The sequence below is a fragment of the Coturnix japonica genome, chromosome 22 (genome assembly GCF_054131305.1).
Source record: "Coturnix japonica strain WE chromosome 22, WE-NBRP24, whole genome shotgun sequence".
Classification (NCBI taxonomy): Eukaryota; Metazoa; Chordata; class Aves; order Galliformes; family Phasianidae; genus Coturnix; species Coturnix japonica.
Genome location: NC_140684.1, coordinates 6804550 through 6829679, shown reverse-complemented (window position 1 = coordinate 6829679; position 25130 = coordinate 6804550). Strand labels below are relative to the sequence as shown.

The 25130-nt window shown below is 52.4% G+C and overlaps 6 protein-coding genes across 6 annotated transcripts; 4 read left to right on the top strand and 2 right to left on the bottom strand.

Moving 5' to 3' along the window:
- The first annotated feature begins 9530 nt into the window (after positions 1-9530).
- LOC107322729 (C-C motif chemokine 13-like) lies at positions 9531-10474 on the top strand. The gene is made up of 3 exons (XM_015881057.3): positions 9531-9646; positions 9785-9899; positions 10020-10474. The coding sequence occupies exons 1-3, from the start codon at positions 9574-9576 to the stop codon at positions 10123-10125; spliced, it is 294 nt and encodes a 97-aa protein (XP_015736543.2). The 5' UTR covers positions 9531-9573; the 3' UTR covers positions 10126-10474.
- A 765-nt stretch (positions 10475-11239) lies between these two features.
- Positions 11240-12490, top strand: LOC107322730 (C-C motif chemokine 3-like). Its single transcript, XM_015881058.3, has 3 exons — positions 11240-11460; positions 11741-11858; positions 12224-12490. Exons 1-3 carry the CDS (start codon positions 11388-11390, stop codon positions 12321-12323), a joined length of 291 nt encoding a protein of 96 aa, XP_015736544.2. The 5' UTR covers positions 11240-11387; the 3' UTR covers positions 12324-12490.
- Positions 12491-13036: 546 nt separating this feature from the next.
- LOC107322728 (C-C motif chemokine 4-like) lies at positions 13037-14047 on the top strand. Its single transcript, XM_015881056.3, has 3 exons — positions 13037-13188; positions 13385-13493; positions 13645-14047. The coding sequence occupies exons 1-3, from the start codon at positions 13107-13109 to the stop codon at positions 13757-13759; spliced, it is 306 nt and encodes a 101-aa protein (XP_015736542.2). The 5' UTR covers positions 13037-13106; the 3' UTR covers positions 13760-14047.
- A 127-nt stretch (positions 14048-14174) lies between these two features.
- Positions 14175-18129, top strand: LOC107322386 (E3 ubiquitin-protein ligase PHF7-like). Its single transcript, XM_085522431.1, has 11 exons — positions 14175-14202; positions 14534-14845; positions 15524-15622; positions 15716-15807; positions 15897-15998; positions 16200-16324; positions 16408-16570; positions 16698-16804; positions 16893-17006; positions 17234-17352; positions 17483-18129. The coding sequence occupies exons 1-11, from the start codon at positions 14175-14177 to the stop codon at positions 17509-17511; spliced, it is 1290 nt and encodes a 429-aa protein (XP_085378557.1). The 3' UTR covers positions 17512-18129.
- Positions 18130-18142: 13 nt separating this feature from the next.
- On the bottom strand, positions 18143-19089 carry LOC107322421 (C-C motif chemokine 3-like). Its single transcript, XM_015880443.3, has 3 exons — positions 18907-19089; positions 18537-18645; positions 18143-18373 (listed from the first exon to the last, which is right to left on the bottom strand). Exons 1-3 carry the CDS (start codon positions 18977-18979, stop codon positions 18280-18282), a joined length of 276 nt encoding a protein of 91 aa, XP_015735929.2. The 5' UTR covers positions 18980-19089; the 3' UTR covers positions 18143-18279.
- Positions 19090-20852: 1763 nt separating this feature from the next.
- Positions 20853-21819, bottom strand: LOC107322419 (C-C motif chemokine 4-like). Its single transcript, XM_015880441.3, has 3 exons — positions 21677-21819; positions 21345-21453; positions 20853-21181 (listed from the first exon to the last, which is right to left on the bottom strand). The coding sequence occupies exons 1-3, from the start codon at positions 21747-21749 to the stop codon at positions 21088-21090; spliced, it is 276 nt and encodes a 91-aa protein (XP_015735927.1). The 5' UTR covers positions 21750-21819; the 3' UTR covers positions 20853-21087.
- Positions 21820-25130: the final 3311 nt, after the last annotated feature.

Below are 25130 nucleotides of genomic sequence, written 5' to 3'. Positions count from 1 at the left end.
CATTTCCTATATAAACCTTATGGAGTGGTCACATCGAGGAGGGGGAACACAACCCCCAGGGCTGACTCATAGCAGGAAGACCCAGGGTTTGCCTTCCCCTGTACACCCACTGGATGCAGCCGCTGCTTTGCATCTCAGCATCTTCTGATATTTCAGCATCTCCTGATGTTTCAGCACTTTCTGCTCTTTCAGGATTGAGCGGTGCTTCCCGGCAGCCCCAAGCCCTGCTCTTGGTGTGGGATGGCTGCAGGGCAGCCCACAAGGAGGCACGGGCAGAGAGAGCATTAAGAGGAAAAGCAGCGAGTGCATTAACGCAGCGTCCAGACCCCATCACGCCAATGGCCTGCGGGGTTCATAGGTTTTCATAACACAGATTAAATACAGTGACAAGGGTTTTGTTGGCTTTTTTCCCCCCTGTGCTGGAAAATGAAGGCTTGGAAATGGAAAAGGTGGAGATCCACCACCCCAATGCCCCACACTGCCCCATTTCCTGATGCTGTGCCCCAGGCTGGGAGCCCATTGCTTCCACTTCTCAGTGTCAAAGCATGAAGGAATAACATGGTCTGCATTTTGCTGGGGGGAGAGGATCCCTTCTCTCTCCAAATATGAAACTGTGTGTCTGGGAGCAGGAAGCTTGCGAGGTTGGTTTGTCTCAATGATCCCCCCAAACCCACATTATTCTGCATCTACAACATCAGAGCCGACCTTCCTTCCACCTGCCACCAATTTGGGGAGCAGCAGTTTCCAATTGCCCCAAAACAAATCCCTCTTCTCTAAGGCTTCCATGAGCAGGTGGTCAATCCCATTTCCTATCTCTCAAGGATGCAGAGTGCCTTCAAACCCCATTGCTCTTTGCAGCAGCCCTCATGCCCCAGGGCCAGAGCTATGCACTTTGATAACTCCTCCTGCACTAAAATCTCAATAATAGGGTTTGGGGTGTGGGTTGGGTTTCCCAATAGACACCCACCCTTTGAATCTCGTGCCCCCTTGTGCATGTGTCACCCAGTGGGGACCAACAGCTCCAGCCAATGGGGAGAGCTGGAAAAGAAATGAAGTTGGGGATTAAGCATGAGAACCCATCCCTACCAAATGACAAACGCCATCAGATAGCAGCACTGCTCAGGTGGGCTGATGGGAGATAAGGGCCTGGTGCTGTCACGAGCGGAAAGCTCTCCAGGAGGAATATTAAACCTCACCGCAGAAGGTTTGGAGGTTTATCAGTGTCTTTTGATGGTAATAGATTTCTGTAATAACCTGACTTTATTACTGGAAACAATGCGAGAATGCAAAGTACCTTTGCAGAGTGCTGGAAGCATTTCCCAAACTTCAGGGCATGAGTAAATCCCATTGCGGCCCCATAACCCCCCCCTTCAGACCTGAGCTGGCGCTCCTGCCCTCGCCAGCCATAAATATGGCAAAGAATATGGGCTGACAAATAATTTAATTCTATTTCCTCTTGACCGAATCACTTTCAGTAAACAGGTTACATGCTTGACAGGTAATATTTGTATATATCTGGTGAGGAAAAACACAGCACCAGTGTTAAAGCTGTGCCTGCATGGCATTCATCCTCCTCCAGCCCATAGCAGTGAGCTTAGGGGGGAAAGAGGAGCAGGGGTTGGGGGGGTGCTCTTGGGGGTCACAAAGCAGCAGATTCTCTTCATTTTGACCCTAATCTGCTGGGGAAGGCACCATAAGGGTGGTACCCAGGTGTAAGGGAAACTATTGATCACAGCCTGGAACTTCTGATTAACCATCTGAGGCAAGAAATGAGTCAGCTGTGGGAGCACAGGTGAAATCAATTCTGGACCTCTCCCAGATCCCATTTAAGGGCTGACCACCACTAAGGTAGCATCTCTTTCTGGAGGTTGCTTCTTTGTGAAGTTCTTTGGTGAGCCCCCATCTTGACTGAAGGCCTTGGAGTTGGTGAGTCCATGTCCTTAGATACTCTCTGTCTATCTATTTCCTACTATATTTGTATTATTTCAATTGTACACCAAGGAATGCTTCATCCCACAGCATTCTTACACCCTCTTCTTCCTCTATGGGGCTCCTCTGCCCAGAGAACCTGGGGGGATTTAGGGGAAGAGCTGAAAGCAAACCACCTTCTGGGAGCACTGAGCCATCCCTATGGGGTTATTTCCTGAATTTTTGACCAAATCCATGGGATCTCAACCTTGAACTGGTGTCTCATTTCCCTCTGCCAACCCCAAACCACAGTTATGCAGCTAAATAAAACAGTGCTGCTGTTCCCCACCACTGAAACCAAAGCTGGTTTCCACATGCTGATTGTATCCACCTGCTGTCTGGGGGCTTCCCACCCCATGGGAGAAAAAAGGAAGGGGGGAAAAAGGCAAAGCTGCACCTTGTTGTGCAGATCCATCTGCCTCCCAGCTTACAAACATCATTATGCAGATACCCATCTGAGTGCTGATACCTGCCCGTCCCCTGCATGTGTGGCACAGCGCTGCTGTGTCTCCTGCAGATAACGCTGCTATTAAATGTTCTCCTCTCCCCCAGATTTCTGGGCCCTGAAGTCAGATCTGGAGATGCCAAAAAAAACCAACCTAACAACCACTAGAAAACATTGACAAACTTGTCTGAGTTCTGCCAAGTGGCTCATCAAAGAAAATAAAAGCAGAGGAAATGGGAATGCTTTGGGTTTTGCATCACAGACAGATGATCTGCCTTGCAAACACTTTTTCTCTTTGAAGGAACCTTTGGGGATGCTGGAAATACCCTGGAATCCATGCATCCCCCCTCCAAAGGGTTTCCTTTCAGCCCCCCAAAACTAATCATTTAATTAAATCCAAACCCAAATGCTTTGATTAGAGCCCAAGACAGATGCATCTCTTTTTTAATTTTCAAGCGCACTCACTAAGATAAAAACCGAAAGGGGTGGGGGTTCCCTGCAGGGTTCTAGGGCAAGCAGAGATGGAGGAACAGCAGGGACCCATGTGGTACCCAACTGGAGAGCTCCTCCTGGATGGGGATGGAGGTAGGATGTGGGATCCTGCATCAATCTTCTCCCAGGGCATCTCCCTGGCTCACGTATTCAGCTCTTCCCACTCAGTGCAATCCTCTTTTACTACTTTTTATATTGCACTAAATTTTGATTATTAATTTTTTCACACCAGGGATGCCTGAAAGTAGCGGCCAGGGGACAAACACGTGCTTCACAACTTCTTCTGACCTTGGCTCTTTTTTTTTTTTCCCTATAGAGATGATATTTTTTGTTCTTGGCTCATTCCAAGCCTGAGTTCCCAAGACACTCAGCCCCAGATGCTCCCTGACATCTGCTAAAATCCCTCACAGTGCTGCAGGAGCCAAAAGGGGCTGGGAGCATCCGGAGCCGTGCACGGGGCCATTTTGGGACTGCAATAGGGCCAGGATAGGATTCATCTCCCTGCACTGTTGTCCCTGTGGATGGGGCAATGCTCAGAGCAGGGCATCCTCCGGTTCAGTTTTCCATCCAGTGTAGGAAATGCATTTTAGGGTCTGGCCAAAATACCCTCCATGTGCCATAGCAGCATGGTATGTGCATTGCTGTGATCCTGAAGGAACCACTCCAATTGTGCTCCTGGATGGCAAGATGGAACCCAAACTGCCCACAATTACAGGGCAATGTGCCTTCCCCCCTTCCTTTCCCATGCTGCTAATTTCAATTGCGGAAAAAAAAGCCTCCATCTGGGTAAAATATAAAGCCAGATTTTTTATTTTTTTTTTGCTCTTTTTGCTTTTTGCATATTGAGAGTGTAGTGGATGTAAACCACGTTATCTGGATGGCTTGCTGGCTTAGCACAGCCTCCGTTTTACCATACTAATGACTTTTTACACTCCAGGTAAAATCAGAACAAGACAAGAAGGTTTTAGAAAGCTCGTTCTGACAAATTCCTCACTGTAATTACTGGAGCAGAAAGAACTCATCAGCAGTACATGCCGTTGCTCCGGGCGCTAAAAGTCTCGAGTGGTGAATGGCCCAGATACGGCAGCCAGGCAGGTTCCCACGTAGACGGACGGCAGCATCCCGTGCTGCACGAGAAGTGATTTCATAGCCGAGTGCCTGCATCGTCCTTGTCCTCCCAGGGCAAAGCTGGTGCTGGCGTTGATGCTGGGCTCTGAGGTTGGCAGGTCCTCCAGTGGAGTGGGAGATGGCTTCGCACCGCTGCGGAGGGGATGGAGTGTGGGATGCGGGATGCTGTCAGCTTCCAGCTGCAGGTGGGAAACAGCTTTGTGTGTAGCAGCGTTCACAGCTCAAGAGTTGCTCAAGGACCGTGGAAGGTATAAAACCCAGATTAAAGCCATTTGGATGCCATAGAACGTGCCACTGCTGCTCAGAAAACAGCAGGATGGAGCATGGGGACTGGCAATAGGACAGAAAGCAGGGATGGGGCAGTGCAGTGTGATCCAATGCCAGATCACTTCCAAAACCTGGTCCAGAGAAAATGCACTGGGTCTAAACCCTCTCACAGCTGTCACAAGGAGCCACTGGATGAGGAAGGAGCTAGGAGGTGTGTCTGAGTCATCTGGGGGCTGTAAACTTGCAGCAAAGGCACTGCCCCACAGCAGGCAGGGAACCATGGGCTTTGTTGGCACCTTCCAGTCCCCATCCAACCAAGGACACTCCCACAGAGGGAAATGACCCCCAGGTATGGAGGGGGTCCCAAAGCCCAGAGCTGAGCTGTGCAGGCTGTCCAACTCCTGCTACACCCCCAGGGATGGCCAAGGTAAGTCAGTGGTTTGCAAGAGGGATTTGCCCCCTGAGTATCCCCATCCTCACCTCTGTCCCACAGTGACCAAGGATGAAGGAAAGGAAAAGCAGAGGGGGAGGACATCACACTGCCATACCTTGTCACTGTCACCAGCCCAGGATGTGGACCCCGGTGTGCTCTATTTCTGCCCACCCAGCAAAGTGATGGGTAATGAATCCTCAACCTTTATTCTTTCCCATGAGTTTTGGGGCAGCTTCTCTCCTTGCTTTCCTAATCCTCCACCCTAATGTGTCCTGGATAGGCTTCAGGGAAGGGGCCAAGGTCCATGCTTGGGACTGTCACAGCTCTGAGCCTTTTCTTTCCTTTTGGGGCTCCTTTTCCTTTCCCCATGCTGACTGTACCAAGAGTTTTGTACCAAGCCCAGTGGTGCCATGCCCACGCTGCGCAGCATAGGGCTGGCACATGCAGAGGATGGGTATCCATGCTCTTAATCTTTCTCTATCTCCTAATTAAATATTGATGGTAGTTAAATATTCATAGAACATTTTGGCTCAGAGTTTTTATCTGTCTTCAGGAATACGTGAGGTCTTTGAAGTGTTATTTTTCTGGTCACCCGGGGTCCCAGAAGCCTCCAGACTTGTCAACACTCTTTTGAGGATTTTTTTTCCCTTTTTCCACATGTGATGGGTAAAGAGTTTCATTTTTGATCCCCTGCTTCCTTTTACACCATATTCTCTTTCATATTCTTTTTCCCAGTGTGGAGCAGCTCATGCCCCCTCCCCCATACCCAGCATTTCCCATTGATGTTGAGCAAAGCCATATGTCCCCAGCTGAATCTCAGTATTCCATGTTGATAGCAATGCCATGGGACACAGGGATGGGGCTGATGTCCTTACATCTCCTCTGTCCCCCCCAAAATACCCCCTAATGAATCCATTAGGGCTGATGAGCTCCACTTTACCCCCAAGGATAGGGCCACAAAGCCACAGGGCTGGATGAGACCTACTCTGAGCATCCCATCCCCCCCAGCCCCCTACAGCCCTCGGGGGTCCCCTCCGGGTGGGTGTCACCCTTAAACCCCAGCAGCACCCACAGAAGGTGATGAGCGGAGGGTAGCACCGTTCCTTGAGCAGCACTGACATCTTGTGCCAAAGGGAGGAAAAACAGCAGCTGAGGCTCAGGGAGAAGATTTCCAACCCGGCAGGACATTCTTTGGCCAGAATGGGCAGAAGCAAGCTGTAAAGAGATGGCAAATAATAAGGAAAAAGTGCTGCTTCTCTCAGTAATGCTGCATCCAATGCTGCACAACAACCCTTGGCTTTCACTTTCCCCTGTGCAGCCACGTGTCCAGCTGAAGGAGCAGAGGAGAGGAAGGTTTTTCCCACGGCCTTCCCAGAAAACACTTTGCAGAAGCAATTAAGGGAAATTTCCCATAGCGATGATCTGCAGAAGGGCTGCACGGGGAGCAATCAGCTGAGTTCCCCATCAGAACCATTCCTGGTTCCCCACTGATGTCATTCTTTGTTCCCTATTGGTGCTGTTCTCTGTTCCTTGTTGGTGCCATTCCTTGTTCCCTATCATTTCCATTCCCTGCTCTCCATCACCTTCACTCCCTGCTCCCCTTTGATGCTGTTCTCTCTTCCCCATCACAACCAACCTTGGCTCCCATGCCTGGAGAAAATCCAGCCCAAGGAAAAAGCATTGAGATGTTTGGGTGACACCACCCAGAAGCCATGTCAGGTACCATGTACCTCATGCTGGAGGTACACAGAGAGTCCACCAAGGCCCCAGGGTTAATTTCTGAGCCATCTTTAATCCCAGTTTCCCACCACAGAGGATTTCATGGGTGTCTTACTTTATCTTTTTAGTGTTGTTGTTTTTTCCCCAGCAATTAATGCTGCCTTTTGCCTCTCGGGCTGCAGGGAAATAATGTGTTTGCAACCTGCAGGCTTAGAAGTCAGGAGTGTAGATAAGGAGGCAGGGAGCGCCTTTGGGTTTGGTTTTGAAAGGCCAAAGTTAGGGAGGGGGAAGATGACACTCAGCTCAAACAACCCAGCCCCGATTGTTATCTTCAGCAGAGGAGTCTGGTGTGAAATCAGCTTTCAGCCCAAAGGATACTGAAATGAGTCACCAACACACACTGGGGTTGTCTGGGGCAAGCAAGGTCTTCAGCCAGGGAGAGCTTGGACAGGAGAACCACCAAGGACAATGCATCCCAAAGGGAAGGTAATAAAGATCCTTCCCCAAGTGGTCTGGAGAGAAGCCATCATCATAGGACAAAAGCTTTTTGCCTTTGCTTTAGGGGCATTAGGAACAGCTCTGCTATGGGGTTGTGAACCTGCAAACCACTGTGGTCCCCAGGGCTGCTCTTTTGGGTGGAAAACCTTTCTTTTTGGGAATGCTGTCCCCACTGTGGGATTGAAGGGCACCCACTGCCCAGCACTGGGAAGGGGGAATGCCCCGGCCTGGCCAGCAGCCATGCATCCCAAAATCAACAGGTGGCCCCAATTACAGAGGAGATTTACAGCACAGCAACCTGATTTCATTGGTTTTACTGAGTTTTTGCTTTCTGCATCCCTGCTGGTCACTCATGATTGATGTCTGTGAATTTAGGACTTGGCTGTGACTTGGTGCATTCTCCCCTGGACAAGGACAACACCATCTGTTCCATACTATTTCTATATGGTTTCACCTCCCAACAGCATTTAGGAGCAGAAGATGAGCCCATCCCCGCAGCCTCTGGGCAAGCAATGCCTTGGGGGGCTACAAGCCCATTCCCACCCCTTTCACCGCTCAGGTTTTAAGATGAGGCTCAGATCCTTATGGGGTTTTCCAGCCTCAAACAGAAACCACCACTTTTTGAGGAAGGCAAAGGCACGTCTGCAGGTTTGCAGCTGCTCTCCCTGCACCAGTGTGGGTTGTGGCCACGGTGACTCAGAGCCACCTCTTTCCTGGGACAGGCGAGGGTGGACAGGTCTCACACCAGGTTCAATAGAAACCATCTCCTCCAGCAGCTGGGGAACTCCCAGGTGGCCACAGGGACAGCAGGGACCGTGTCAGCCCATAGGAAGGAAACAGCACAAGCGGGGTGTGCATTAAGTGCTTATCTCACCATCGGTCCCAGCAAGGTAATGGAAACACTGCTCTGTTCCAACCGAGATAGAGAGTTTAAAAGGAGAAGAATAAATCAAACAAATCCTTATGGCTTTATGGAAAGCAGACTCGGCCTGTCAGAGTGGCTTTGATTACAGACGTTATTTTGGATGGACCAGCTGCTGCAGCCATCCTGTCCCGCAGGCACTGCACTTAGATCTGCGTCCCCTGGGGTTATCGATCAAATGGAACGAGGAGCGCTGCAGCATCAATAAAGCTTGGGTGAACACGTTGGAAAGAGCCGTGTTGTTGAAATCTGCTCAGTGCAGGGCTGAGGCATTGCCCCAATCCAGCACCAGGCTCAGGGCAGAAGGAGGCTGCAGGGATGGGAGCTGCATCCTCAGACTTTCCTGACCCAAAGCATCCAATGCTTGAGATTCTTGACAATGGGCCTTTCCCAGTCCAGTGAAACTTCTTCATTTTCCTTGTGTTTCTCTTTCTTTTCCTTAATGCAGGGAAAATACCATCACTCGGGTTAAATCTTTCCTGTATGGAAACAACTTGTGCTGGAGAGGGTCCAGCAAAGCCTGTCTGAGATTTCCCCTTGGCTACATGCAGGGCAATTTGTGCTACTAAAAGCAGATGCTGGGGCAGCACTGTGCCATGCTGTCATCAGGATGGGAATGGGGCTAAATATGGTTTCAGCCTGTCCTGCTCAGGGCCAAGAGACCTCAGGGTGTGGGGATGAGATGGAGAAAGAGATCCAGGAAGGGAAAATAAAGACAGGAGCCTACAGCATCCCAGCACCATCTGCATAGGAACTCTGCACCTTGGGCTGGGTCAAGATGGAAATGGAGAAATTAAAGCAGTGTTGGGCTGATGGTGGGATGGAGCATAAAAACACAGAACATCCCTTTCCTTGCACCCTGGGACATCCTGCAGCTCCCTCGCTGCACCCCACACACATACACTCCATCACAGCAGTCTGGGAGATTTCTGCAGCCAAAAGCTTGAGATTGTTTTCTGGGAAATAGTTTTGGAGAAGAGAAACAAGAAGGATACAGGAGTACTGGTGGTCCCACCACGGAGGTGGCCAAAGCTCCCTGTGGGGATGACCACAGCCCTGACCAGTATCCACAAACCTGAGACCCGTGCCAGCGGGACTCATATCTTTGCACATCTTCCAGCAGCCAGAGCTGTCTGGGCTGGGGGGGAGGGGGATTTGGGACAGCTGTGGGCAGGCAAAGACAACTGGGGAAGCCCAGTCCAGTCTCTGCTACTTCCCAGCCCATCGTGGCCAAGAACATGAACTGCTTCTCTTGTCTTGGGGACAAGAAGAGGAAACACCTGCCCAGCCTCACCCAGCCCCAAAGGGCTCCGAAGTCCCTTTAACCAGCACAGGGCCATGTATGTACCTTCTGCAGCTGATCAAAGGCTGTTTATAGCTTTCTGGGACACAAACCATTACTGTGCTCCCATGGACTGGCAGCTGCTGCCAACTGTGATGTTTGTCAGGAACGTGTCTGGCTGTGTGGTACCCTGTGCAGCTCAGGACACTGTCCTGTCCCATCCAGCTGTTCTGGGAGAGGAAGGATATCACCCACCCTCTGTTCTCTGGGACATGTCCAGCAAGCAGGTCCTCCCCCCAACCACGCAACTGCTGACCTCATGAGAGCCAGCACTGCTGCTGCTCCATAAAAGCAGCCCAGCGGTCCCATCCCAAGCAGAAGGGAGAGTGGAGCAGCCAACAGCCCTCCATCAGCTCGACATGGCCAAGGCAGCTGGGGCCTTCTGCGTCCTCCTCATCCTCACTGCGCTGTGCTGCCAGAGCCTGGCTCAGAGTGAGTGCAGACACCTACGGGAGCAGGGATGGGAACACCAGGGAGAAGGGAGGGGTGCATGGGGTTTGCTTCATGCATGGAGGCCGGGATGGGAATTGGGGGCCTCCAGGCTGAGCTGAGCTCTCATTCTCCCCTCAGGAGCCCCAGCTGTGCCTGACAAGTGCTGCTTCAACTTCCATACCAAAAGGATCAAAATGGACAACATTGCTGCCTGCTACACCACCAGCCCCCAGTGCCCACACCGAGCTGTGATGTGAGTATCCCTGCCCCCTTGGTAGGATCAGCATGGCAGTGAGTGGGTGCTGCTGGAGGACTCACTACCCTCTGATCTCCTGGGTTAGGGGACTTAAATCCCTTTCTTCTCTCTGCGCAGCTTCAGGGTGAAGAATGGCAAGGAGATCTGCACTCCAGCGGACAGGATGTGGGTGAAGAGGTACCAGCAGAGGTTCCAAGTCAGCTCCTATTCCATCCCCAGCTAGAAGAACCACGGGAAATCACAGAAATGGAGACACCAGGAGCAATGCGAGTCCTCCCCATCTCAGCCCTGTGCTGTGAGGATAAGCAGCACTCACCTCCATTATTTCTTTCCATTTAACCCACTGTTAGACCCTGAGTCTCTCAGCATCACCGTGCACAGACAGTTCCATATCTCCTGCATCTCTGAGACCACAGCTGGACTGGGTCTTAGGCAGGGGACAACTGCTTTGCATGTCAGTGTCACTGTGCTCCTCGGGCTTTTTGCAGTGCAGGGGTTAATAGGGAGTAGCATCACTAATGTTTCTTGTACAGCACTGTGAACAGAATTAAACTCAACATTGTGCATGCAAACATCTGGCTGTGCAAGTGTCTGGGGAGCAGAAGAGTTCCTGATCTTGGCTTGCTTTGGGTGAGAAACATCAGCTGTGAGAGCTGAACTAAGTAACAGGCTGGGAAGAGATTGTGTTGTGGTCATTATTCTCAATTCCTTTTTGGGAAGGATCTGGGGGTACATAGGGTTAAGCAGAGTCCACATGGGACCTAGGAAAGCCACCTGCAAGAGGGGCAAGAGGTGGGCACAGCTCTGGGTGCCAAACCTGAAAAGAGGGTTCTTCCCCTGCTCCTCATCAGCCACCCCCACACAAAAATCAACTTGAGCTGCATGGTTAAGCCCTGGTAACATCTCACATGCCAGGGCTGCCATGAGGAGATGCAATGGCCATGGCCACCACCTCAGAAAGCACCATGGGCACAGCCAAAACCATGGGCACTTGGCACTCAACCACAGGGTCTGGGGTGGGCTGGCATGAGCCTGGATGCAGTCGGTGCCAAGCCAGTCACTTCAATAAAGAACTGCAAGAGCAGCATCACAGTCAGGATGAGTTTTGAACATAAGCTCACCCAGGTCTTCAGTGAGCATGACTATCATCCTGTGTGGTTTGTCGGTGGCAGCAGCTGAACCCAAAATAGACTGCAGGCTGCTACGCATCACAGCAGCACAGGGCTGCGCTCACCAGACTTTCCAGCACCACAGGCTGGGTGTGAAAAGGGGCTGGAACAGCACCGACCAGGGAGAGGAATTTCCATTCCCCAAATGCCCTTTAGTAATAGCGACAAGTGGTTCTTCCCCCGGGGAGAGTCCAGAGCTGTCATGGAAATCCTAGCCAGGGTCTATATAATGCCGAGGTACAGGCAGGTAGCACTCAGCAGCACCAAACCAGCAAGAGCTACTGGTTCCTGGAGCTGACAGCCACCCAGATTGGACATGAAGGTCTTCTCCTTGACCATGGTCATTCTGCTGCTGGCTGCTGCCTGCACTGAGAGCTGGGGAAAGTCCTGTAAGTACCAACATGGAGTCTTAACCCATGTCCTGCCACAGGTTCGGGGTTGGAGATGGATGGATAGCATCAGCCCCTGCTTCTGCTGTGGGCTTTGGGTGCCAAGGGGTCAACTTAGGCTTGGTAGGTGTTTGTTAATGACAGCTTGTTCCTGGGGATTTCTGGTCGGAGACGGTTATGGGGGTAAACCTGCAGAGCTGGAGACATGGCAGGGATCCTCATAGTGGGGGAAGCTGCAGGGGTCAGGCATGGGACGGCACCAACCCCTTCCTGCTCTCAGTCCGCAGCTCCTACAGCTCCTGCTGCTACAAGAACATGTTCATCCAGAGGGAAATCAACACCTCGCTCATCCGCAGCTACCGGGAAACACCTCCAAACTGCTCCCGCAGAGCCATTATGTGAGTCCCTGAGTCCCCAGCCTTCATCCCCAGCCTCCCTCCACTACCCTTCCTCCCCAGTTTTCCTTCCCACCACACTTCTCACCCTCAGCCACCCTCCCTGTGCTTTCACTTCCCATCAGGGATGTCCACAATAAGCCCCAATGAGGGTACAATGTGCTGAGTTCTATGTGTATGTTCCTCCTCCCCTCGCTGCTTTATTCCATATCTTCCAGCAGCCCTTCATTTCAGCAATAAAAATGGGAAGGAAACCAAGGTTTAGGGGGGATCTGAGACTGCTAGAAGTTTAAAGTTTTGGGGATGCTGGGGATGATGCTATAGGGTAGGGAAGAACACCCCAGCTAACCCAGCCCCTCTACCCACAGTGTGGAGCTGAAGAAGGGGAGGAAGTTCTGCGTGGACCCTGCAGAGGGCTGGTTCCAGCGGTACCTGCAGGGAAAGAAGCTGAGCAACGCCTCGACGTGAGCTGCCACCAGCACCAGCTCTATTTCTCTGTACCCTGCAGTGCCCTTTTGGTGCCTGTGATGTCTTGTTAACTTATGGAACCAGCTCTGCCTTGTCCCCATCTGCCCCACTTCACACTACTGTACATCTCTACTGGGATTGAATAAAGCTACTTGCTCTGAACTACACCTGTGTGGCTGGAGTGAGATATGAATCCTGCACTGGGAAAGAGAGGTTGTGGTGGGGTTTGTCTCACTGTGAGGACCTGGGAACAGCCCAGAAGGCATTAGGAAATGTAAAACCAGAATGGTGAAGGTTGAGATGAAGGCTGGTCCTGTATGCCCACCCAACTGAGTAGACCCTGCCTGGGTGTGGGGTTAAGGGTGCTCTGCACAGCTGTTCACTCCATAGTCTGCTGGTTTGGGCTGATGCTGGGTGGTAATGGAGAAATGTTGGATTTGAGGGAATTCAGTGCAGGTTCGGTGCAGAGCAGATGGGTGGTGTCACGAGGCTTCAGGAGCTGGCCAGTCCCCACTGGGCACTAAAACAGAATCTGAAAGCAGTGGCCCAGTGGCCAGCACTTCCCCTTTCACAGCTTTATTTCTCCATTTCAGCAAAACTGCAGGAATTCTGAAGTAATTTCCTAGTTATTATGTACTCATCTTTATTCCTTGAAACCCTTCCCCCCTCCCAGCGGCTGGGGGATAAAAGTGGCAGCGCAGCAGGGGCCAAGCATTGCACAGAGCAGAGCCCTGCAGCCACCCAGCTCCAGCCCTGCTCACTGTGCCAACATCCTGCAGCACCATGAAGGGCTCTGCAGCCGTCCTGTCCGCTCTGCTCCTCCTGGCCCTCTGCTCCTCGGCCGTGGCCCAATTAAAGGAGACAGGTATGACCATGTCCCTCTGCCTGGGTGCTCATCCCATGGACGGGACCATCATGGTGGGCTGTGGGGGGCTGCCACCAGTGCTGAGTCACAGCCTTGGAGATGGGGTCTCTTAGGGGTGTCCTTGGGAGATGCTTGTAAAGTCCCAGGTAGAGCATCTGTGGAGTCTCAACAGGGCTCTGTTCCTCTCTCATTGCAGACAGCTTCCCCACAACCTGCTGCTTCTCCTACACTCCACGTCCCATCCCACGCAACCTCATCGCCTCCGTCTATATCACCAGCAGCAAATGCCGCCTGCCAGGGGTGATGTGAGTATCCAACCGCAGCTGGGGTGGTTGCAGTGTGACAGCAGGACAGTATCCCACAGCTCTGAGGGTGGTTGGGAGGGGACAGGAGTGTGGCTGGGGACATGTGGGTGCTGCCTGCAGTGTGAACCTAATGCTGTTTTTCTCCCTGCAGCCTGGTCACCAAGAAGGGGAGGGAGATCTGTGCAAACCCTGAGGAGCCCTGGGTGCAGAAACGCCTGGAACTCTTCCAGAACGAAGAAAACTTTTATGAGAACACAGAAGCATAAAATGGATGGATTGGAAGGGACCTCACAGCACAACCAGCTCCAGCCCCTCCCCAAGGCTCTTCCTCCCCCCAACTTAGGCTACCCAAGGCCCATCCTGTCTGGTCATGGGCACCTCCAGGGCTGGTGCATCTCTCTGGACAACAGTGCCAGGGCCACCCCATCCTTCTCTTCTACTGCCCCACCAATGCTAAGGAAGTAAAAATAGAGATGATTCAGAACACACCAAAATGTTTGTTGAGGAGTGAGGAGCTGTGATGCCTAAATAAATAAAATTCTTGCATTTGAAAACGGTGAGGGCAGGGGCTGTCCCACTGCGCACTGTGCTGTGCAGCCTCACATTGAGCACTGGGTTCAGGATTGAGCAGTGTGAAAAGGGCATAAAACCATGAGGGAGCATCCAAAGGAGGGTCCGAACATGGGGAGGGCTCTGGGGGGGAAGGAGTGTGAGGAGTGGCCGAGGTCCCTTGGATTGCTCATCCCAGAGCGGAGGAGGTGGACGCACAGAGCAGCTCCACGCGGCCTAATGCTGGTGCTGCTGTGCGGAGCCAGCTGGGCTGGATGGAGCTCGGGGCCCTTCTGACTCGAAATGACCGAACATCAGCCAGAACAGCACGCAGTGCTGTAGATGTGGCCTCACCCTGCAGCCCAGCTCCATTTCATGTACCCACGGTGCTGTTGTTGTTCTGGGCCAGCAGGGCACACTGCTGGATCATGGTCAGCCCACAGCTGCCTGCACAGCCCATGGGACACCACTCAGCCTCTCCACCCTCCCAGTGACCAGGAAAGAGTTTGCTGATGTGCTGGAGCACTGCAGGTGCAGCATCAACACTGTCGTGACTCCTGCCTGCACTGCCCTGCTGAGCTGCTTATCCTACAAGAGGGTCAGCAATGAGGGTCAGCAAATTGCTGTCAGGGATGAAGGAAATAAAATCATGTCACCCCATTCCCTGAACCAAGAAGTGCATGAAAGCACAGCTGCTTTTGAGCTTGTGGAGAGCAGTGAGGATGGAGCAGCCTTTGTCCACCCCACTCCCATCGGGGCTGCAGCCATAGAGCTCCTCATCCCAGCCTGGATCTCACTGCAGGGTCAGTGCAGAGCAGCAGGGTTGATGTCCCATGTGCCCCACTGAGCAGTAAGACGCAATCTGAAAGCAGTGGCCCTGTGGCTGGTGCTTCCCCTTTTGCAGCTTTATTTCTTCAGGGGTTCTGAAATAATTTCCTAGTTATTACGCATTCATATTTTTCCCTTGATGCCCTGTACATGTCCAGCAGCCAGGGGATAAGAGTGGCACCTTACCAGGGGCTGAGCTTCGTGCAGAGCAGAGCTCTTAAGCCAGCTGGCTCCAGCCCTGCTCCCCATGCCCATGTGCCACAGCACCATGAAGGGCTCTGCAGCTGCCCTGGCTGCTCTTCTTATGGCACTCTGCTCCTCAGCTGTGGACTCCTCTCCTTTAAGCAGTAGTAGCTTTTCTCCTTGCAGGTCACCAAGAACAGGGAGATATGTGCAGACCCAGAGCAGTTCTGGGTGCAGGCACTCCTGGAGCTCTTCCAGAACAGAAAAGCTGCTCTCCCACCAGAGAAAAGGAAGAGAAAACAGAGATGAAGCAGAACACATCAGAATACCTGCTGAAGAGTTGGGAGCTCTGATGCCTAAATAAATCCCTTGCACATGGAAATCAGAGTTTATGTGGTTTATTTGTGACACCGTCTTCAGGCCACATCCTTCCATGACCTGTGAGTTGGTGTGTCTCCAACTCCCTGTAGGAGCTGACCGCCACTCAGCACAGCCCCGTGGGGAGATGTGGGCACCCCAAACCCAGCCCTCAGGGCCCCCTGTGCCCTCACATCCCCACCCCAGGGAAGGTGAGCGCAGAGCATTCCCGCAGCAGATGAACCATGTGCTGGTGTCACCCCGCTGCCATGCTTGAGGTGCCGATGCCCTTGTCCCCATGGCAGGATGTGGCCTGTGCCACCGGACAGACGACGACCCCGAAATCTACGGCGAGATGTGCCGTCAGGACAGGATCTGTGTCCATGAGAACTGCCTGGTGAGCTCCAACCCCATCCCCTGACCCCCAGCCCTGTGCCAGCTGCTGCCCCCCATGTGCAGCAACAGGTCCCCGCTTGCCTCCCGCAGTACCACGCCACTGGGATGTACCAGCACGGCGCAGACGATGAAGGATTCTTTGGATTCCTTTTCCCTGACATCGAGCAGCAGATGCAGCACGTGGCACAGAAGGTGAACAGGACGACGTGTCCCCACCGCGGTCCCCATGCTGTGTGGCTGGGAGGCTCCAGCAGAGCCCTCATTGCCCAAAAAGCCCCATGGCTGCACTAATCAGAAGGGACGTGGCCCAGCAGAACATCACGGTGCTCTGCTGGGCCATGGTCAGCTGTGGGTGCACGGCACTGACGCCCAGCACTGCACTGCTGTCCCCAGATCTGCTGCATCTGCCGCAAGAAGGGCGCCTCTGTCCGCTGCCACAACCGGAGATGCTCCCGCACCTTCCACTTCCCCTGCGGAACAGAACGCAGATGCGTCTCCCAGTTCTTCGGCGAGTACAGGTGAGCGTGGGCAGGGCTGTGTCCCGCAGGGTGCAGGAGGGACGGGGCAGGAGGCTGAGCTGCCACCTCCGTCCCTCCTGCAGGTCCTTCTGCTGGCAGCATCGCCCAACGCAGCAGGTGCAGCCGCTGCGACAGCAGCACCCGCAGTGTGTCATCTGCATGGAGGAGGTGTACACACGGCCCAGCTACAACACCCTGGTCTGTCCCTCCTGCCGCAGCGCCATGTTCCACCGGCATTGCATCCAGGTAGGCGGCATCGCCCCCACACCACAACGGCACCATCCCCTGCACCACCCAACCCTGCAACCCTGGCATGGTCCCCAGCCCTGGGGCAATGTGCAGGGCCCCCCAGCTGATGTTGCTCCTTCCCCAGCGCCAAGCTCTGAGTGCGGCCTTGCACCATTTCCGCTGCCCGCTCTGCCAGGAGACGCAGACCTTCAAGGACGAGATGTTGCGTCTTGGCATCAAAATCCCTGACAGGTCAGCACCCACCGCCCCGCCACCGCCCGGCCCCGTCCCACCTCCCCTCGCACGGCCACACTCAGCTGTCCCCGGCTCCCTCCCACAGGGATGCAGCCTGGGAGCTAGCGGAAGCCTTCCAGGAGCTCTACGAGAGGCACAGCACCTGTGATACCAGCGTGTGCCTGTGCCCAGCGGGACGGCAGCACTCTGAGAACATGGGGTGAGTGTGCTCTGACCCCAAAGCCACAGCGACCTGGCGCCTTCATCCCCTCCTTGCAGCTGGGATGGAGCCTGGCCAGCATGCTGAGCCCAGCACGGCACAAGCTGTGCACTGGTAGATCAGTACCAGCCACCAGTGTGGGAGTGGCATGGACCCCCCCATGGTCAGCACCCCACAGCCCCAGAACCCCCCTTGACAGTGTATCTCGGGCTTCTGTCACTTTTCAGGCCCTGGAGGATGCTGCTCTGCAGCTCCTGCGGCTCCTGCGGGACCCACCAGCAGTGCTCTGCCATCGCTGAGGACGCTGAATCGTGGGAGTGCAGCGGCTGCAGTGGTGTGAGCACCGGTAAGAAATGCAGCACGGGGATGTGGTCCCCATAGACACGTGGCCATATGTCCTCAGGACATGTCCTCCCCATTGGAGCCACGATGGGCACAGAGATGTGCTCCTACACTCATCTCCATGTACCTTACAGCCCCTTCAGCGTCAGGCCTGGCGCAGTGATCCCTGCAGGCACCACAGCTCCTGGCACTTCGGCTCCGGCACAAGAGGCTGCAACACTCCAGGGACACCCCGATGCTCAGCTGCCTGCACAGCCCACGAGAAGCACCTCGGCCGCTCCACCTTCCCAGCATCTGCACAACAGCCCCGATGGTTGGAACACCGGAGAGTTTGCTGATGTGCCGGAGCACTGCAGGGTGCAGCACCAACACTGCCGTGACTCTCCTGCCTGCACTGCCCTGCTGAGCTGCTGCGTCTTCTACAAGAGTCAGTGGTGGGAACCCTGACAAGATTCCAGCACCGTGGAAGATGACACAGGCTACAGCAGGGAGCTGAGACAACGGGTTTGATAGTCCCAGTAATTTATTTCGGCATTGACACTCCTGACTGGACATCACTGAATCGGATTGTGACTGCTGCCCAGAGAGGCTCTGGATGCCCCGTTCCTGGAGGCGATCAAGACCAGCTTGGATGGAGCCCTGGGCAACCTGGACTGGACTGGATCTGGAAGATGGTGGCCCTGCCTATGGCAGGGTGGTTGGAACTTGAAGACCATTGCAATTCCTTCCAACCCAAGCCATACAATGACTCTATGATTCTATGTGTTTAAATATTGTTCCTTTAAATTATTTCCTTTCTGTTAACCTAATAAATATTTAATTTAACTTAAATAAGTTAAATAGAATGTTTCCTGTTGCAGAAGGCACAGTTCAAGTGCTCTGGTGCATGAGTGGTGCTGCAGGCCAAGCTCAGGGGCAGAGCAGGGAAGGGTCAGTTTTCTTGGTTCTGGAAGAGTTCCAGGCGTTTCTGCACCCAGGGCTCCTCAGGGTTTGCACAGACCTCCCTCCCCTTCTTGGTGACCAGGCTGCAGGGAGAAAAACAGCATTAGGTTCACATGACGCTGGGTCCTGCAGGCAGCACCCACATGTCCCCAGACACACTCCCATCCCCTCCCAACCACCCTCAGAGCTGTGGGATACTGTTCTGCTGTCACACTGCAACCACCCCAGCTGCGGTTGGATACTCACATCACCCCTGGCAGGCGGCATTTGCTGCTGGTGATATAGACGGAGGCGATGAGGTTGTGTGGGATGGGACGTGGAGCGTAGGAGAAGCAGCAGGTTGTGGGGAAGCTGTCTGCAATGAGAGAGCAACAGAGCCCTGGTGAGACTCCACAGATGCTCTGCCTGGGACTTTACAAGCATCTCCCATCATGCTACCATCCCCTTGGCTGTCATATCTCCCATCAAGGGCACCCCTAGAGACCCCATCTCCAAGGCTGTGCCCCAGCACTGGTGGCAGCCCCCCACAGCCCACCATGAAGGACCCATCCATGAGAATGGGGCTCCAGGCAGGAACGGACACCCAGACAGATGGACACAGTGAGACCCGACTCACCCAATTGAGCCATGGCCGAGGAGCAGAGGGCCAGGAGGAGCAGAGCGGACAGGACGGCTGCAGAGCCCTTCATGGTGCTGCAGGATGTTGGCACGGCGAGCGGGGCTGGAGCTGGGTGGCTGCAGGGCTCTGCTCTGTGCAATGCTCAGCCCTTGCTGCGCTGCCCCTTTTATCCCCCAACCACTGGGAGGAAGGAAGGGTTTCAAGGAATAAAGATGAGTGCATCATACAAAGGAAATTGCGTCAGAATCCCCAGATTTTGCTGAGCTGCCGAAGCGGAAGTGCAGCTCACAGGGCCATCAATTTCATGGAATCCTAGAATACAGTCATAGAATCATTATGGCTGGAGCACATGTGTAACATCATCTTGTCCAGCTTCCACAGATCCCATTCTGGTTACCAGCTCCAGAAGCCCCACGCAGGCTGCTCTGCTGCCACCACACTGACATCCACAGACAACACCAGCACTGCTGGCAGAGAATCACAGCCAGGAGGTGCATCCAAACTGAGCACAGCTTTGCCAGAAATACCACTTCTCAGCGTGCCCCATGGCATGGATACAGGGTTGGCTACAAAACAGTGTATTCTGTGATTCTATGTGTTTAAATATTGTTCCTTAAAGTTATTTTCCTTCTCTTATCAAAATAAACATCTAATTTAACTTATTTAATTTAAATGGTGTACAGAACATGCATGCATGGAAGCCATAGTAGTATATAAGCCATGTGATGCAGCAGTAAATTGAGAGAAGACCTCATGGCATCCATGGCTGTGTCTCTCTCCCCCGGACAGTCCATTAAAGAGATGGTAAAGGTTTTAGAAGTGCTGTTTAAGGATACTGGGGGCACGTTGTCCTCTAATAGCATGGAGGGGCTCATTGAATGGATGAGTCAGGGGAGGCTGGTTGATTCAGCCGCACAGGGTACGGACCTGGATAAGGTTCAAGCCGCAGGGACGGAGCCACTATCACCTGCTGGAGCAGGAAATGTGTCTGCTCTTCAGCATATCCCTTCGGCGGTTCCTGGGGGGCATCACGGGTGACAATGAGCGCTGGGGATCCTGAGGGGAATGATTTGCCCGAGAGGCTGTTAAAAGTACTTTGGTGGCTTTTGGTTCTTGGACCATCAGCATACCAGCGTTAAGAGCTGCGCCCTTCAAAGAGATCTTTGAACCGTCACAGGAGGGGAGATGGCAATTTATACGCCCCGTGCTATAGGGCCGGCCCATTTGGGAGCCTTTTGATTGGTGGCTAGTTAAGGAGTTAAGGTTGGTAATGCTACTTCAAGCTTGGAAAGCCCCGTCTGCCAAGCTCTATTGAACCTGGTACAGATGGAGCTCACCACCTCCCTTTGATTGACATTGTCTGGCCAGGGCGGTCCTATAGCCCTCCAAAATGGTGCTCTTTGAAAGTAAATGGGAGTCCTATGTGGGTTCCAGTATGAAATGTTCATCCTCATCTCAAGGCAGAAATCACTATTTAGCTTTCATAGTGACTGGGCTCGTGTGCTTCTTACTGACTGGTATTGCACTGTAAGCTGTTATGCTGCAGATAACAGTGGTGTGACATAATGGGAGAAGCAGCTGAAGCAGAACCAGGGAACAGGGATAGTAGGAAGGGTCGTGCGTGGGGTTGCATTGCACGTGTACATGACATGCATGCATGGAAGCCATACTAGTATATAAGCCGTGTGATGCAGCAGTAAATTGAGAGAAGACCTCATGGCATCCATGGCTGTGTCTCCCTCCCCCGGACAGTCGAGGTCCCAGGATAAGTTGGGTTAATTTGTGGTTATGTCAAAATAGAATGAGCTTGCTGCTGAAGAAGGTGCAGTTCAAGTGCTCTGGTGCATGAGTGGTGCTGCAGGCCAAGCCCAGGGACAGAGCAGGGAGGGGAGCTAAGACAAACAAAGGGGTTTGATATCCCATTCAGGAGACAAACAAAGGGGTCTGATAGTCCAAAAGATTTATTTAGGCATGAGAACAACGGAGACCATATTGGATTATTATGCATTGATATGTATTAAATTTTTTTCGTATTTTTCCTTTTCTTAGAAAAAAAAATATTTAATTTAACTTAAATAAGTTAAATAGAATAAGTTCCCTATTGAAGACAATCCAGTTCAAGTGCTCTGGTGCATGAGTGGTGCTGCAAGCCAAGTCCAGGGGCAGAGCAGGGAAGGGTCAGTTTTCTTGGTTCTGGAAGAGTTCCAGGCGTTTCTGCACCCAGGGCTCCTCAGGGTTTGCACAGACCTCCCTCCCCTTCTTGGTGACCAGGCTGCAGGGAGAAAACCAGCATTAGGTTCACACGATGCTGGGTCCTGCAGGCAGCACCCACATGTCCCCAGACACACTCCCGTCCCCTCCCAACCACCCTCAGAGCTGTGGGATACTGTCCTGCTGTCACACTGCAACCACCCCAGCTGTGGTTGGATACTCACATCACCCCTGGCAGGCGGCATTTGCTGCTGGTGAGGAAGGCAGAGGCGATGAGGTTGCGTGGGATGGGACGTGGAGTGTAGGAGAAACAGCAGGTTGTGGGTAGGCCATCTGTGGGGAGAGAAAGAGCCCTGTTGAGACTCCACAGATGCTCTACCTGGGACTTTACAAGCATCTCCCATCAAGGGCACCCCTAAGAGACCCCATCTCCAAGGCTGTGACCCAGCACTGGTGGCAGCCCCCAGCAGCCCACCATGAAGGACCCATCCATGAGAATGGGGCTCCAGGCAGGAACGGACACCCAGACAGATGGACACAGTGAGACCCGACTCACCCAATTGGGCCACGGCCGAGGAGCAGAGGGCCAGGAGGAGCAGAGCGGACAGGACGGCTGCAGAGCCCTTCATGGTGCTGCAGGATGTTGGCACAGTGAGCGGGGCTGGAGCTGGGTGGCTGCAGGGCTCTGCTCTGTGCAATGCTCAGCCCTTGCTGTGCTGCCCCTTTTATCCCCCAGCTGCTGGGCGGGCACAGGGTTTCAAGGAATAAAGATGAGTGCATCATACAAAGGAAATCATGTCAGGAACCCCAAATTTTGCTGAGCTGGAAAGGAAACAGCAAAAGAGGAAGCACTGACCAAAGGTCCATCTCTTTCAAATTCCATTTTTGGAGCTGGAGCCGGATGCCCCATGCAGGGCTGCTCTGCTGCCACAGCACAGACACCCCCAGACACTAATGCTGGCAGGAAAGCACTGAGCCACAGTTCTAGCAGCAACACCACTTTCTAACATGTGCCATGACAAAGTGTAGTAGAAATGTTAATTCATAACCTGAAACAGTGATTGAACACCTGGTGAGAAGGCAAGGCCAGCCCAATGCAGCTCAGGTGCAAGCAATACATGAGTGATTGGAAGGGCTGGAGCCAGGATTCACCCCTTCCCAGACCATATTTAAGGGTTGGCAGTGAGGGTGGGGGTACTTCTTGTTGGAGTTCCTTGTGTACCTGAGGCCTTCTAAAGGTAAGCAGCTCTTTCCTTTGTTTCTGTATTTGTGGCTGCTGTTTTGGGGTTTATTCTTATTTGCTGCAGTGACAGACTTTGCCTCCCTGCTGTTTCCAGCCCTTTATAGCATTACACAAGGATACAGAGTTGGCTACAAAATGGTGTGTTGGGCAGACATTTGCCTTCAGTTGTTGTTGTTGTTGTTGTTGTGCCAGCTCTTTGTTGGACTTCTAGAAAGGCAAGCTGGTGTAGGGATATAGTTGAGTTGACTTGAAATTACTGGGGGAGTCACCTTTATCCCTTTTGATGTCACAAGTTGCAGGTTTGTACTGGAAATCTTGCAGGTATGGAGACAAAGGTAGCCCATAGGAACCAGGTTTTGCTCACTGGTTACTGTGCCCAGGCTGCAGTCTGCTGCAACCCTGATGACTGTAGGACAGACAGAGGATGTGCACCTCTCTGCCTGACTCTTGCCAGTACAGTTGTTGTGATTCCTGTTTGTCCATCCCATTCCATTTATATGTACTGGTTTAGCACCCCCAAAAGAAGGTACTCTGGTTTCAGAGAGGAGATGTGGTCCTGAGGTTTGAGCTGAGAGAAGAGTGGGTTTTGCCAGAACCCCGAGACCAGTAGATGAAAAATGGAGGCAATCACAGCATGACCAAAAAAGGGACAATTCCTCAAGATAACTCAGTGTCCCTGTGGACACACATCCAGGAAGTGCTACGAAACTCAACACTTCCTCTTCTTTTGTCCCTTTTTCCATTCTTGCCCACGCTGCCCTGTGGGTGTCCCAGTGGGTTTGTTGCCACCACTAATCCCATCCTTCACCTCCCAACTCTCACTGGGGGTGAGTAAGCCCTTATGCTCTGAAGAGGCTGACTCATGTTGAGCACTAGTTGTGTCCATCCTTTCACCCCACAGCAGGGCCATGGTCCCCATTCACATGTAGGCTCGCAGCAGTTGCTGTGGCCCTTTGCTTCATTGTGCCTTGCCCACCAGCTTCCCCCTTGGCATCTCTCCTGCCCTCCTAGGAGCCACAAGAAGTGACAGGAGAGGCATAAGCATGCAACAAGCCATTACTATCAGGGCAAGGAGTAACTGGTGCTTGGAACAGTTGTCGGAGTGGGTTGCTAAGCCCAGGCAGGGCTTGGGATGCCTCTGGGGAGTAGCTCCAAGTCAAAGTCCAACTCAACTCAAGTAGAACTGGGTTTCAAGGCCATGTGTGGAAATGAGCAGTGGGATTTGGGTGATGCTGGCTTGGGAGGATAAGCTTTGCCTTCCCAAGTAAAGAGAAAAGAAGACAAAGAACTTCTCAATGCAATCATCCCTCTTATGGAATAACCATAGGAAACCTGCCATCTGTTATAAACCTTAGTCAATCTCAAAACTACAAGCATTCACTTTGATGGAAATGGTAAAAATATTTCCTCTTTACTGCAGAAGTTGTTGCCCAAGCTTTCACTTCTTCATTTAGATGAGAGTCGAATGGAACTTCTTACTGGATGCTGATGAAGAAGTTCCTATTCTAACTGGAATAGAGGATATTTTGATGAATTACACAAAATTGCAGCTCAGCAGAAGTAGAAAGCTTGTGTTAGAATGTAATATAAGGAAGTGATTTAAAGGGAGAGTGAAGAAATGACTTATGGTTTTAATTCTCCTGTGGTGGAAGACTTCTGTATTCATACGACTTTCTAATGTGGCAGGAAAATCAAAAGCCAGCGTGGGGAGAGAAAACAACTTGAATTCATGTTGGCAGCACTTCCAAGTGCAAATTTCCGAATAGTTGTTGGGGATATAGGAAGGCAGAAAACACAGCTTTACAAGTAAAAATACAAGGAAAAGATAGTTGAAGATGCAAGTGCCTTTTGTTAATGTGAAGGCAAGCCAAAAAGAAGTTGTGGTCAAATACTCAGCACAATTAAAAGTGTTGTAGCAGCAGGTGGGCACACAGGTGCTCAGCCAGATCTATGGAAAGAGGAGACAACTGCCTGAGTGTGTGGTGGACTCTAGGAAACCCCATCCAGCCCTGCATTGTTTGCCCAGAGGGAAATGCCCACTGGCTGGCAGAAGTAAATGCAATTAATGGCCATGGGTCAAGGCAGAGGGATGGCCCTGCACCTCTTTTGCTGCCTGACTCATGGATCCCTGTGCACTGCAGTCCTGCTGCGCTCCAGTATGGGACAGAAGGAAACCCAGAACAAGGAAACCACTGGCAAGAATTGAAAGAAACTGCCAACATCACAATCCCGTGCAAGTGCAGAGAAAGCCACACGTTATGCAACATCCGTCTGGGAAGCAACACTCATTGATAAAAATTATGCAAAGAGATCCCGTGGCTGGAAGGAGAGGAAAATGCAGATCAGCCAAACAGTCTCACCCTGCAGCAAGATACTGCTGACCCTTGCATACATTGTTTTATGCAGTAATTCAGCAAAGCTAAATTCCTAAACCAGCTCCTGTTTATCTTTTTGAGTTGAAGCCTTGGATGCTACTTTGCCCTCAGGATCTTGTGCCATGCCCTGCAGAGACCCGCAGCAGGGACTCTTCCATTGTCCTAGATCCAACTCATGCCTGTTCTCCCACCTCGTTGAGTCTACTCTGAGCTGAAAACCCTCAGCCCTACAGCCTGGGGATTCCAGACTCAAGCATCTCTTGCTCCTTAAACTAAGTAAATACATTTAATAGAGAAGTGTGTATAAGTATGGGAAACTAATGAAATGTTTTGCTCAAGGAACAAGCGTTTATACGAGAAATAAGGACTATACTTAAATATAAATACATCCC

What these genes read in the sequence shown, in the direction of transcription:
- LOC107322386 (XM_085522431.1), top strand. Translation starts at nt 14,175, where the DNA reads ATGGGGAGGGCTCTGGGGGGGAAGGAGT. An exon ending in GTGTCCATGAGAACTGCCTG is followed by an intron (nt 15,808 to 15,896) that starts GTGAGCTCCAAC and finishes TGCCTCCCGCAG; the next exon opens with TACCACGCCACTGGGATGTA. An exon ending in TGCAGCACGTGGCACAGAAG is followed by an intron (nt 15,999 to 16,199) that starts GTGAACAGGACG and finishes TGCTGTCCCCAG; the next exon opens with ATCTGCTGCATCTGCCGCAA.
- LOC107322421 (XM_015880443.3), bottom strand. Translation starts at nt 18,979, where the DNA reads ATGAAGGGCTCTGCAGCCGTCCTGTCCGCTCTGCTCCTCCTGGCCCTC. An exon ending in CTCGGCCATGGCTCAATTGG is followed by an intron (nt 18,646 to 18,906) that starts GTGAGTCGGGTC and finishes CTCTCATTGCAG; the next exon opens with ACAGCTTCCCCACAACCTGC. An exon ending in TGCCGCCTGCCAGGGGTGAT is followed by an intron (nt 18,374 to 18,536) that starts GTGAGTATCCAA and finishes TTCTCCCTGCAG; the next exon opens with CCTGGTCACCAAGAAGGGGA.
- LOC107322728 (XM_015881056.3), top strand. Translation starts at nt 13,107, where the DNA reads ATGAAGGGCTCTGCAGCCGTCCTGTCCGCTCTGCTCCTCCTGGCCCTC. An exon ending in GGCCCAATTAAAGGAGACAG is followed by an intron (nt 13,189 to 13,384) that starts GTATGACCATGT and finishes CTCTCATTGCAG; the next exon opens with ACAGCTTCCCCACAACCTGC. An exon ending in TGCCGCCTGCCAGGGGTGAT is followed by an intron (nt 13,494 to 13,644) that starts GTGAGTATCCAA and finishes TTCTCCCTGCAG; the next exon opens with CCTGGTCACCAAGAAGGGGA.
- LOC107322729 (XM_015881057.3), top strand. Translation starts at nt 9,574, where the DNA reads ATGGCCAAGGCAGCTGGGGCCTTCTGCGTCCTCCTCATCCTCACTGCG. An exon ending in CTGCCAGAGCCTGGCTCAGA is followed by an intron (nt 9,647 to 9,784) that starts GTGAGTGCAGAC and finishes TTCTCCCCTCAG; the next exon opens with GAGCCCCAGCTGTGCCTGAC. An exon ending in TGCCCACACCGAGCTGTGAT is followed by an intron (nt 9,900 to 10,019) that starts GTGAGTATCCCT and finishes CTCTCTGCGCAG; the next exon opens with CTTCAGGGTGAAGAATGGCA.
- LOC107322730 (XM_015881058.3), top strand. Translation starts at nt 11,388, where the DNA reads ATGAAGGTCTTCTCCTTGACCATGGTCATTCTGCTGCTGGCTGCTGCC. An exon ending in TGAGAGCTGGGGAAAGTCCT is followed by an intron (nt 11,461 to 11,740) that starts GTAAGTACCAAC and finishes TCCTGCTCTCAG; the next exon opens with TCCGCAGCTCCTACAGCTCC. An exon ending in TGCTCCCGCAGAGCCATTAT is followed by an intron (nt 11,859 to 12,223) that starts GTGAGTCCCTGA and finishes CTCTACCCACAG; the next exon opens with TGTGGAGCTGAAGAAGGGGA.
- LOC107322419 (XM_015880441.3), bottom strand. Translation starts at nt 21,749, where the DNA reads ATGAAGGGCTCTGCAGCCGTCCTGTCCGCTCTGCTCCTCCTGGCCCTC. An exon ending in CTCGGCCGTGGCCCAATTGG is followed by an intron (nt 21,454 to 21,676) that starts GTGAGTCGGGTC and finishes CTCTCCCCACAG; the next exon opens with ATGGCCTACCCACAACCTGC. An exon ending in TGCCGCCTGCCAGGGGTGAT is followed by an intron (nt 21,182 to 21,344) that starts GTGAGTATCCAA and finishes TTCTCCCTGCAG; the next exon opens with CCTGGTCACCAAGAAGGGGA.